Genomic DNA, 12,419 nt, shown 5'->3' with positions numbered 1-12,419 from the left:
AAAAGAGCTAAACCATTCTTTTGATTGGGACAATGCAAAAATTTTAGTTACAGAACTCAATTTTCACAAAAAGCTCATCTCAAAGATGATACACATTAAAGAACAAAAGAATAGGATTAATGCAAATAATGACATAGAGTTATTGGATGGTTCATATTACATTGTTTTTTGTGCGACCCACATAATTTCCTCTTATTTGCTTTAACGTTTTCACTCAGTCGCTCTTTCGCACTCGACTTGTACATCTGCGATCGAAAGCATTAAACATTGAATTTAGTTCTGTGTCTTATATAAATAAATTATTTAAAAAAATTATTTGACAAATTTTTTTATTGTATATCAAAGTATTGTTTGATTTTGAATATTGCTTTAGCTGATATGTGGCTTTCTACTTTTCGGTTATATGCATTAATGCCGATTTGGTGACAGCTGCGCGCGCTAATAACGACTTCATAATAATTATACAGGCATGCTATTGAGCGTTTGTGGTCTAGCTTTGAAATTCGATGATGAAGTTATACTGTAACGCGAGTTTGGTGGATTCGTTTCGGGACAAGATTGATATCGCGTGCCTTTCGAGAGAAACCGGATATATATTCCCTTGCTTTGAAACGTGCACTCTACCTCGAATCTCCATGCTAAAGACTGGTACTGGCACATACATCTTACATCAAGCTGTCGTGCGGTTATTTGCTAATAGTTATATCTCTTTAGGTAAACAAGATTTATTAAGGTTTACGTTATCGAAATACATTTCCTTGATTTTGCACAACCTTGATAATAGATAATATTTAAGCCAGCTAAACTTTTTCTTTAAATTGATTGTTGTCGATATACAAATTTTTATTTATCATTAAGTTTTTGTTTTTATGAAAATTATTGCAAGTAAAATATAATGTTAATTGTTGCTATGTATACTTGTAACTATTGCACACTTCGAAAATGGCATAATCTTCTTCTACGAGGAAGATAATTAGTTTTTCCACAACGATTCCGCAAAAGAGTTTTCTTTCTTATGAAAAATTCCGTTTTTTCGATCAACGGAGAAATCATTACAACGCGGCAACGCGGAAAAGTGATAGAGATTTTTCTCGTGAAGCATGGTCGATAAAAGTTGTACGTGATTCCAGTCCGTTTCCGAATTTCAGGAAAGCTCCGCGAGAGTGGACAAAAAGCGTTTTCATTTTGCTTTTAGTGACAAATCTACCGACCAAACGATTAAGGCTTTGATCGAAAAAGGAAAACTAATCAAGAAAATACTCATCTTTCAATAATAATATAGAATGCATAATAACATATCTCACATATTTTTCAAAATTAATGTATATTGCATATAGCTTTAAAAATGTATCGGATAAATCGGAAAGTTTCAAAGCTGTGTGATATCGTATAATCGCTTGATCGATAGCTAAGTGCTTGTAGTGACATGCGGTTCACCGATACAACACACGGAATGACATATGACTCGTCGTGGATGTTGCGATTTACGAGTATAGTCGACTGAACGAATTCGCGACAACGTATATGCGTTCTGCATGTTGCGTGTGTATGTCAGCGATGCATTATATAAATAATATCTGGCATTATTGAAGGAGAGAGAGAGAGAAAGAGAGAAAGGTACATCGTTATGCGTTTCCATAATTCTCACGCGGTGCACCTCCGTGTTCTCGTTGATGAAATGGACGAAGCGACATTTTCGACAAATTCTGTATTTTAGCGCGAAACAAGGATATTGTGACAATTGCTTTTCTGTCAAAATATATCTTTTAATATGGTCGAACTCGTGTCCGCTCTTTAATGCATTTTTATCTCCCATTCCGCGGTACATCGCGGTTTTTGCTCGGAAGGAACGTTTACTCCGAAATAATTCTCTAATATATTTGCCGTATTCACTTTAGCTTACGTCGGTGTAGTAAAAATAGTAAAAAATGTAGTAAGAATTTACTACGCCAATTTATTAGCAGTGTTATTGAAGAAATTAATATCGCTAAAGCATCGCTTGGCAAATTAAACTCTAAAGATTCGACGCACAGTCGATTAGATCGATCCGCTCATTCGATATTTTTAACTTTATATAAAGTTATGTTATTTTATATAATATAGGAATTTATTTTTAATTTATTTTTAATTTTTTTAATGAAAAAGATAGCTCGTACAGCTCTGGTTTATGTAACTGTTTATTCACGAGTAACCGCACGCGTTTGCTCGTCAAAACATTGTATTATAATGAGTCTTACAGAATATTGAAATATTCATTACCTCTTACGGAAAATACGCAAACAATTATGAATAATTACGGCATGTAACTAGTATTTATACAGTTTTTTCTCGTTTACCTTGATAAAAACTATCCTATATTCATATACATTACGGATCGTTAGATTTTCTTATGCGATAAATCCTCGCGTACATTTTAAATTGTCGCAAAACATCACAAGGATGGGAAATAATGTGCATAAAATTACAGTTGTTAAGTAACTGGAAATATCTCGGTAGTGATGGTTTCGTAAACAATTTGATTTAATCACAGTGATGAAGCGATCACTGCTTCTCGATAATTGGAATATAAATGCTAGTCTAAGGATTGTCCGTAATTATTCAGATCATGACAGATTACATTAAAATACTACGTTATGCTTCTTGTTTAGAGACACGTAATTAGGTTTGACATGACAAAGTCTATCGCATAACGTTTTGCAATATGTTTTATACGACACATCTGCCGTTTTTAATCGAAGAAAATCGTACGTAACAACACTTGTAAAAGCAAATTCGCGAAATATTGTAAGCAGTTTTGATTAATTAACTTTGTTAGCAACGATTTAAATGCAAGAGAAGACATTTTTATCGCATGAAGTTTGGTCCAAATTGGACGCACGACGCATGTACTTTTAGTCAAACTGTTATTCCCTAGTTGACTGCAATCAATCATGCTAATTTGCGCCGAAGTGGTGGACGCATTCGGGCGTGTTCAGCCTCAAATCCGTTCCGTGCATCGAATTTTGGACGACATCAAAATTCTAAATTGATATGCGGCGTAGTTATCGCGGTTACTGGAAAACGAATCTCTCGCGGCATCCGTTCGGCATCCGAGGCTGGCAGTTTTCCGTTCAAACAAACGTCACGCCGTTTTATCCGAACAACGAGTAAACGAGTACTGTATAAACAGCGTAGTGGATTTTGTAAACTCTTCCGCATAAGCGCACAGTGATTCGTCCAGAAATTATTGGTTTCCATTACGAAATCAAATAATACCGACTGAATTACGAAAGATATGCGCCGATGCATACTTGCATATTACGCTTTCTCTATCGCGTTGTTATTTTGCGATCTTGGAATGCCGACGACGACGGCTCGTACGCGCCCACGTATTTCGATCTTCAATTTTTTCGAGGGTAAAAAAAGATATGATCGATAGCCCCGTAGGACGAGAATGTAAAGGCGCGGTTAGCAGGCGTCCGTCGTTGGCACGCGGCGCAACACATAATCGCTTTGTCGTGCGGAAAAATTGGAACGGGGCGTCATGCGGCTGTAAACCCCTTTTTTTTCTCCTGCGGGACACCCCTTTTTTGCGTGTATAGTTTGCAGCGCGCCGCTCGGCGAGAAGTTCAATATCGATAAGATGGATTCTTTATATCACGATTATATACGATGTGATGGCGTCTTAATAAATCACTCGCCGCGCTCCGCTGTAGCGGGAAAATTGTTGCAATTCACAACGCGTACCTCAACCCGCTCGTCAATCTCACGTCGTCCTCAGTTTTTCAACACACAGGAGCACAGCTTTACATCGTAACTTAAAGAAAATGGTTTATTCGTTTGTATTTTGTATTATTCGCGGATTAAATGTCGTTTTAGCTTTCTCGTACTTTTGCAATCGTTTGCATCGTGGTTTATTTCATAATCTGTTTACCCGCTGTAACTTTGGCGTTGCTGACTGCCCGTCCTGCTTGCTTTTCGATCTGGCTTTACGGTCGTTTCTCATCGTTGCTCGTGGAACAAGCTCGCAGGCAGATTAAAGATACACTCTCGCGTTGCTCGGTACTTTTAAGCCAGTACCTGAGAGATAACCTGTCCAGAACTCGTTTCGTATTCGGTACAATCCTTCACGGAACATCGACCGAGCCCGTTCCATTATGCATTCTGTACCATATCGTCGATCGCAACGCGGTTGATAGCGTCTCACGAGACTCACGAGTTCTCTCAGAGAGATACGAGATAGCAACATCAATCAAAGTCTTGAAATTTTGGAAACCGCGGATTCCCGAAGAGTTATAGCTCGTTAAACCGCGACAATTAATCCTTTAGATCTCCCGTGGAAAATCTATTTGTTACGTTAGTCAATCTACATGAGATATTGCGTCGAGATTGGTATTGCCTCCGATGTCCAGCTTCATCTAGGAGAAACGAGCTTGTTACGGAAGTATAATTTTGGTGCGTGTGGGCGAATACAACTCGGATTACAGAGTTCCGCCAACGATCATTACAACGACGGACGCACAAACTTGCGTCAAATTGCTGCCTGAGGAATCAGATTACCTAGTGATAAGAAATAAAAGTATCTGTAAAGGATCTGTAAAGAAAGAAAAGAAAGATAGAGAGAAAACGGTGGTATCTTCCTAAGAATGAACAATTGCGTCACGAATTTTTTGTCTGACTTAAAAATACAAACGGAAAAAGAAATCTACTGTGATGCAGGATAATTTTCAAAATGTTTCTTAATAATAACTGAGAGTGATTTTATTTAAAACTTATACGAAAACATCAAATATTTCCAGATTTACATGTTAGTTCCACGCGCGTGTAATGTTTGCGTAGCGCTGCAACGGGAAATTCAACTTCGAGTTAGTTATCACATACGCATATCGCGTTTCCGGTTCCGCGTCTATATTCGCGTTGTCGTTAAGTTACTAACAGGATAATTGGAAATTGGATGGTTTCAACCGGGTAATTAGAACACTCGCTGAGTTGGAGTTGCGCGAGCTCTGGTAGTGGCAATCGTAATGTGACATTAATCCCAAAGGATTAATTAGCAATACAACGTAATTGCCAATCGGTAGAGGTGTAATGACGTATAGAGCGGTAACAACGAGTTGATAGTAAACGATTAAGAAGGAAGTGAGAGGAAAATATATTGATTGTCCGCTTGTTCGACGCGCATCAATAGCTTACTTATTATGCATCTAGCTCAAATTTTATCACGGTATTAACCGGGCATATCTCAATTTCTCTATTGTTACGCTTGGAAAACGGAACTTGGTATTGCTGGGTTTATGCACCCAGTGTAGGATCCAAATTTAGTAAACTATTATTTCGATTCGGCGTTATATATTATTATAGTTGTATTCGACTTTTCGATTTTATTTATTCTACAGTCAAGACGACTCGATCATCTCTCAGCGACAGCTCTTTCTCTCTCTCTCTCTCTCTCTCTCTCTCTCTCTCTCTCTCTCTCTCTCTGTCTCTTTTTCTTTCGATGTTACTTCTGAAAAGATTTTTAGCACAAGTCACGAAGTGATTCTCGAGTGTAGCAGATGGAAGTTGAAGAGTTCTAGAGACGGAGAAAGGCTGTTCTCCGATCGGTCCCGCAAGTTGGTCAACAAGAGCCGCTACAGTTGAAATAGCTATCGTGTTATCGAAGCTGAATATCGAAGAGGTGTCGATCGCGCACATAGAGGTATACATATATCTCGCTTATGTATACCGATATTTATTTCTATGTCGGACGATCGGCTAATCGAGATTCCGCGAATTCCAGTCCCGTGCGCGGAATGTGAGAAATGCGTTTGGCGGTGAGCTACGCCTCCGATCGCGCCACTTAGATATGTGATTATCGTATTGTATGCGCTTGTATAATAGAGCTGTCAGTCACTTAACCGATGCGAGCGGAATGTTACATATGTGGACATGTATTTTTTATCAGATAGCTTCATCATTATACGACGCTAACGAGTATATATATATATTCGTATGAATAGAGAGGTCGCGAATGTTAATTGCGTCCTTTCATTCTTGCGAGACGCCATCAATTACCTATCGATCCTTGTTCTTATTTGTAATTAATAAAAGGCTTCGTAACGCGCGCGTGACATTTCAAAAGAGTACGAAACTGTTATCGATTGCTTCCGCCGTTAGACGTCGGCACTTTCTTCCTTCTGTAAGGCCAGCATTTCAAGGAAACGGTGTCGGGGAATGAATAGATACACCTTCGCTTCGATCTCGAGAATATATACGGTCCTTTAAAGCGCCAAGCCCACCTGATTACTGCCGTTGTTGACATAGACTTATATCAAAGAAACTGACCTTCCTGTCGAAAAAAAGGGAGCTTCTTTTTGTATAGAGGTGTGATACTCCAAGAAGGAATTTACGAAGAATTTATCTAAAGTGTCAAGTCAAAGTGTCAAGGCAAGGAGCTAGGGATTATGCGATGCATATTTTCTTTATAATTCGTGCATAAATTTATTATAATTAATTTATTGAACACAATAGCGTAGTGATGTAGATAGTAAGCGTGCTGTATAAAATAATGGCTAATGTAAACAAAAAGTTTTGGAGCTTAAAGAAGGTTTTCAAGCTTATTTTTACTAAGAGAAATCCGCAGATCTTCCTCAAGTTACGCCTCTCCGATCTTAATGAAGATTTTAAAGAGCGTGGGAAGTAAAAATAATTGTAAAAACTTGCTGCAAGAGGATAAGAAAGCATGTTAAATTTCTAAATGAATATGTACCGCGGAAAGAAATGACGGATACTCGATAACTTTGATGTTATAAGAAGCGTTTCTGTTCAGTGTTTTTAATACTCATTCGACATAATGAAAGCCGGAATCGCGCGCTTAGTATAACGACCATCGTAATGCGAGACTGTCCGATCTACTTTTATATGGCCATCTTTATATATAACTTCTCCCCGACGTTTATGTTATAAGAACAGAGTGTCCGCTTTAGACGACAGATCGCTAAACTTCTACCACTTTTATTATACAGTGACAAAGCGCAAAATTCTTGTCGACTTTTCTTCTCGTATTAGTTAGATTACTTTCTAGCCGTTCCATGTGAAGATGAATGACTTCACCATAACTCCAATTTTTATTTCCACTTTGTTCTTTGAGTATTTATTTATAATACAAACATATTGTTTCTATTTGTACAGATTTTATTAATACTAATATGTAATTATATATATTGGGCATTAGTTTTATTAGTACATATTGGATCACCTATTGTGCTCAGTTTATCAATCAAACGTATTATAGTTTGTAGAAAAGAATTAACCGACGAACCATCAGTTACCGTTCTCCAAGTGACATTTTTTTTGTACTCGCTTGAGATTAAACTCACTCGTGTGACGTAGGCACAACTCTGAGATTGGATCTCAGCGGAATATTCATCAGTTTCTCGTCTTATTCATGGCAAGTGCTTTACCGCCGAGTATATTTCTGTTTGGTAACCATACGCTTGTATATGTTCGTGCGTGCCGTCGTCGCGTCGAAAACAAGCCAAGAAGTTTTGCGCTGTAAAAGTGAAGGTCAAACGATTCGCGTACGCGAGCCGATTTCGTAATTATTATTTTCCCGTTCCTCGATTTATGTTTCGTCTCGGTCGCATTATTTGATCAGGCCCACGCGTGTTTGCGGTATTTTACCCGGGATCTCTCTTGATTATGTAATGATAATTATTGCGATCGATAATTATCCATTGATACATTTATTAATTTCGTTATTGACAGTGGGCGGATGTTTGTCGGTGTCGCGAGTGGATTGCAGGAGCTCGTCGAACAATATTCCGGAGTGGTCTAAATGCGATCGTTAGAGTAGCTTTTAGCGTGATACAGAGAGTTCATTGCTCCATTTACACCGTCGTTCTCTCGCTCGTAAAAGCGAGATCCTCATCCTCCCGTCTCATCGCCAGTCATGTATATAAACTATGTTTATTTCTACCGGTGATATGAATCCGCGATTCGCTGTGCATACTCTCCGTGCGCAATCTGCCTTTCAGCCGAAGACATATTCATCCAACGTTCTCCCGCGGCACGTGATTCACTCACGTGCACGAAACGCTTTCACTGTAAGGAGGATATAACAAGCGCGTAAACATCGTATTATCGAGAAAAACGGCGTTCCTTCGATTAGGAGCGATCGCTTCCGTCGTGCGATGATTGGTCGAAATCGCTCACACACGATGACGAATATGTATATTACGGGCATTTCCTGTGGGGGGCAGGTCCGCATTTATAAACTGCGCACTTGGAACAGTGTTGAGTATATTCGTGTATATGTAAGAGCGCATTTTACAATTCAAATTACAGCATTATCGGTTACGGCAGCTATGTACGTGCATGTGTCCGTGTGTGAGTAAGAGGTGTCATCACGTATATATATCGTCTCACGGTATCTCAATAAGGCAATACTGTCTTATTACACTTGTGCGAGATACATTATTCTTTAGCGATCGGAGTCCTAGAACTACCTTAATTTTAAAGAAACACTTTTTCGAACAGTTTGGAGTCGATCTTTTCTAGCTGAAATGTCAAGATAAAAGTTATTATTATAGCGTTATCTCGTTGTTTTGTTGCCTCACACACACTGTTAAATATTAATGGATGAAATTTAAATCAGTACTTAAATGAAATAACATTTTATTATTTTCAACTACCATGTGTGTCGAAATTGATTATTTTAACACAAAATAGTATTATTTAACTTCACTTGTTTAGTTAAATTAACGACATATTGGGTAGGAGCAGTGACGACCTATGGCAATGGTTAAAAATGACTCAAATTGAGTATAATTTGACACTACGAATTTAACAATGCATAGCTGTTTTGCAAGTCAAGCGTACGCTCTTTAATTTTATGCAGCGACATCGTTGGCAAAAATTAAATTACGATTGCACCAAATCTCTATAGATTGCAAATATTATACGGTCTCGTGTTTCTGTTAAGCAGTCGTTTAATTAAGATGTCATTGCTATTACGGTGTGCCTATCCTTTGTGTGTACAGCGTTTCTGATGACAGCGCCGCTGTTTGTCTTAGGTTAGCGACACGGTGTTCTTCGTTCGTTCTGTTTAATTAATATTTGTTGGCCCGCAAACGCAGAGGTGTATCACGTGCGGTAGTAGAACAATCCCCACGAGTCTCGGTCGCGCGTCGCGTCGCGTCGCGTTGTCTTGTAGTTGCGACTCCTGCACACGGAGTTACGGATATCTGCGCGTTCTCGCAGCATCGTCTCGCAACGCCTCATCGAGGTGTTATTATCTCGTTGCTATTATTTTAAAAACAATACGTTGCAACACGATTAAAAAGATGGGTGTAGCGTGCTGGTTTAACGATACATTAAACCCACATTATATTTCGACCTTCATCGAAGTAATTCCGCTTTAATGCCGCTATTATACTCGACTTACATGCCGACGCTATTTCCGCCGGGTTACACGTGGCCTCCCGCGTACAAGCCCGCGCAATAAACACTCGAGGCAGTTTTTCTCTCCCTTCTTCGTTACCTTCGACATTACGCGGCAGTTCCCCCCCGTGTTTCACCTCCGCATTTTTCTCACAATATCGCGCCTTACTGCGCGAAATGTATGTTATTACGATCGTAATTCGCGATTGATGAAATTGTCATTTACTCGAAATCCTTAGGATCGATAATCCCAAGTCCAGGTGAACGTTCAGGTTGAGGATTGCTATACCGTCGGCGTCGGGAGATTTCAAAGTTGACTTTCCATCGGCAAAAGTTTCATACGAAAGCCGCCGCAATACTTTATCCTTCAATTTTTCTTTTGGTATCCTCAAAATTTAATTTTACATTAAAATTCAACGAAGTTAAGAATTCTTCGACATAATGCGATGTAAATTTTTCCCACGGAATATCCAGAAGCGTGATGTGATTACGTGCGAACGGATAAAAAATTCTGTTGAGATAAAATTCTATGTTGTGTTACAATCGACCTCGAGCTTGTCCATTAAGCCCTCGATGTAACTTTGATGAACGTTCACGTCGACGCGACGGTGTTTCGCGATCGAACATGCGGAATCCTTCCACGTGCACGATGCGATTGTTACCGCGGATCCTCCCTTCGGGGTCCGCCAATAAATTTTTCTAGTTAACAGGCCGCCAATTGCGAACCGAAGAACACACCGATTCATCCCTCGGGGATTTGCCTCGGCAGACCGATATCCGCCGATAAATTTCTAGCTGTCTCATTTGAGGAGATACTCTATCGTTCACTAGGAGAAATGCAAACAGAGTTAAAATAAAAGACAAACAGAAGCCGCCGCGGATAATGATACTTGGCCTTGGATTGATATAAAGCGCCCGTGGAAGAATCTGTCGTTAAAACTTGATTAGATCGTTTTATTCTGGGATACCCTACATCAAAGTGACAGACAAAACTCCGCGTTATTCAACTTTGTTGAATCGAGATAAACTGTGACGGCTACCATGCGGATAGTATTGCTCATACAAATGTGACAGAAATCGTTGCGGCGTATCGCGATATCGCAACAAAGTGCGACGCGAATTTCTACGCTTTTATATTGCGGGACATAAAGTTTTGGTAGCGCGTTTCCGTTTTTTGTCATTTGAATTTCAAATATTCCACGCCGGTGTCGAGATACGGCTGGGGAATGCCGCGGCAGCGTTTCCTTTTTGCAACGATATTTCCCTTCATCTTAGCTTTCCTTTCTCGATTACATAGACTTTTGTAGATTGGATGTTGAGCTTAACGCTTTTCCATGCCGGATATTATATTTCCTTAGAAACGGCCTGAATTAAAATCGACAATTTAAAAATGACGCATTGAATCTCCGCGCTTGTCGAACCTCGCTTTTCGTTTATAAAAACACGACGATGTCATTTTTGTGAACGAACGACAAATTAATAGCGGCGACTGTGGACCACTGTGCAACGTCGGCCGTCGCGTTCACGCGCTCTTGTGTTGCACAGTGCATATTAATGAATTCCTCTCTTCGCGCCCCACGCGTCAAATTAGCCGAGCGATAATCATTACAAACGCCACTATGCGCCATTCACTGGCAAACGAATCTATCGCGTGCGCGAGACGAGCTCTCCGAAATGATTCTCTTTGAGAACGTAACGAGTGACCCGCGGGCGCTTTGTCGCGTTGACGCGCGAGAGCGCAGCTCATCTGCGCTGTGTGGTGCATTGCTTACCGCAACGCGCGTTTCACTGTTGTTCAATGGACGCGCGAGCGCGAGTTTTCGCGCTTTCAAAAGCACCGTTTACAGATGTAACAAAAGGCTCCCCGGCGTCACAGACTGCGATTTCATTCAGCACCTCGCCATAATCGTTGGAAATGCTCGATAAAAGCGATACAACATCGGCATATTGATGACAGGCGGTATGGTCTGACAAAGCGCCGCGCGCGGAAAGAATTGCCTGCCGTTGAAACACTTGTCATCTTTATTCGTAATCGTGGAACGGACACGTTACGTCTGGCGTACGACGAACCGTACGATCGTATATCAGCGAGATCGAGTTATTAACACGAATGAAGGATGACATATTTACGATCCTTACATGCGAAGGCGTTCGTGCCTGCATTTCTGACCAACGGAGTCCTTCAATCCTCACGTGTAATTGGATTACGTAACGTTTCTCAAGGCTGGTTCTGACGTCTTATTACCAATAAAAAAAAATGGCAGTTAGCGGAGGAAATCTGATCTAGTAATGAATATCGGTGAATGATAAATTCTAATAGTTAGAGAAATCTTTAACGCGCTTGACGGCTTCATTAGATAATCGTTTCGCCGATTATTTGACTACCTCGGCTATGATTATTCTCGAGTTTTTGAAAGCGTAACGCGACTATAGTGCGACGCGCATTGGATGTGTTCAGCGGAAAAGACAGCTTAGTAAGCGTTCAATGATTCTTTATTACGATTGGTTTCTACACTTAGAACCGAAAGCAAGAACCAATCATATTAAAGAATCACTGAGTGCTCACTGAGTTGCTCTTTCCGCTGAACGCAGCCAATGTTTTGTAGATAAGTTGTGGAAGTTGTTCGGTCGCAACTTGGCATATGCGCAAGCTTCACTATCTCGATACGTAATATGCCAAGCTTTCGTATCGCCGGAGGATAGGAGAGGATGTCGCGGTCGCGCGTGCAGATCCTGAAAAATGACGCTCTGACCAAGGCGGACGCGTCCGCATGAAATGTCTAAGTGTGCGTGAAATCGCGTCGTCAAGAATCCGCTCGGAGCTCGTCAGAAGCGCGAGGATCGGTGATGTCCGGCCGGCGAGTGATACGCAAAGACATCGGTCGCGACGACGCGTTCTGGTGACGTGACCGGCTACGACCGGGAGTGGAGTGTGCCGAGAATGAGCAGTCTCCAGGTACCGGAGCTCCGGCTTCCGGTGGACGGCGACGGCGACGGCGGTGGTCCCGGCGGCGGTGGTC

The 12,419-nt window shown here is 40.7% G+C and overlaps 2 protein-coding genes across 3 annotated transcripts in view; both read left to right on the top strand.

Annotated features, from left to right (window-relative positions):
- The window catches only part of LOC112451716, a 17,018-nt gene extending 4,675 nt beyond the window's left edge, over nucleotides 1–12,343 (top strand). The window contains exon 2 of the mRNA XM_025011538.1: nucleotides 12,103–12,343. Coding sequence (XP_024867306.1) covers nucleotides 12,103–12,174 — 72 coding nt within the window. The 3' untranslated portion in view covers nucleotides 12,175–12,343. The remainder of the gene's footprint in view (nucleotides 1–12,102) is intronic.
- LOC112451711 (cAMP-specific 3',5'-cyclic phosphodiesterase, isoforms N/G) overlaps nucleotides 1–12,419 on the top strand; it is a 315,563-nt gene that overhangs the window by 137,324 nt on the left and 165,820 nt on the right. The gene's annotated exons all lie outside the window — the stretch shown is intronic.

The sequence above is a fragment of the Temnothorax curvispinosus genome, unplaced genomic scaffold (genome assembly GCF_003070985.1).
Source record: "Temnothorax curvispinosus isolate PA1 unplaced genomic scaffold, ASM307098v1 QBEX01002454.1, whole genome shotgun sequence".
Lineage (NCBI taxonomy): Eukaryota > Metazoa > Arthropoda > Insecta > Hymenoptera > Formicidae > Temnothorax > Temnothorax curvispinosus.
This window is presented reverse-complemented; position numbering and strand designations above follow the sequence as displayed.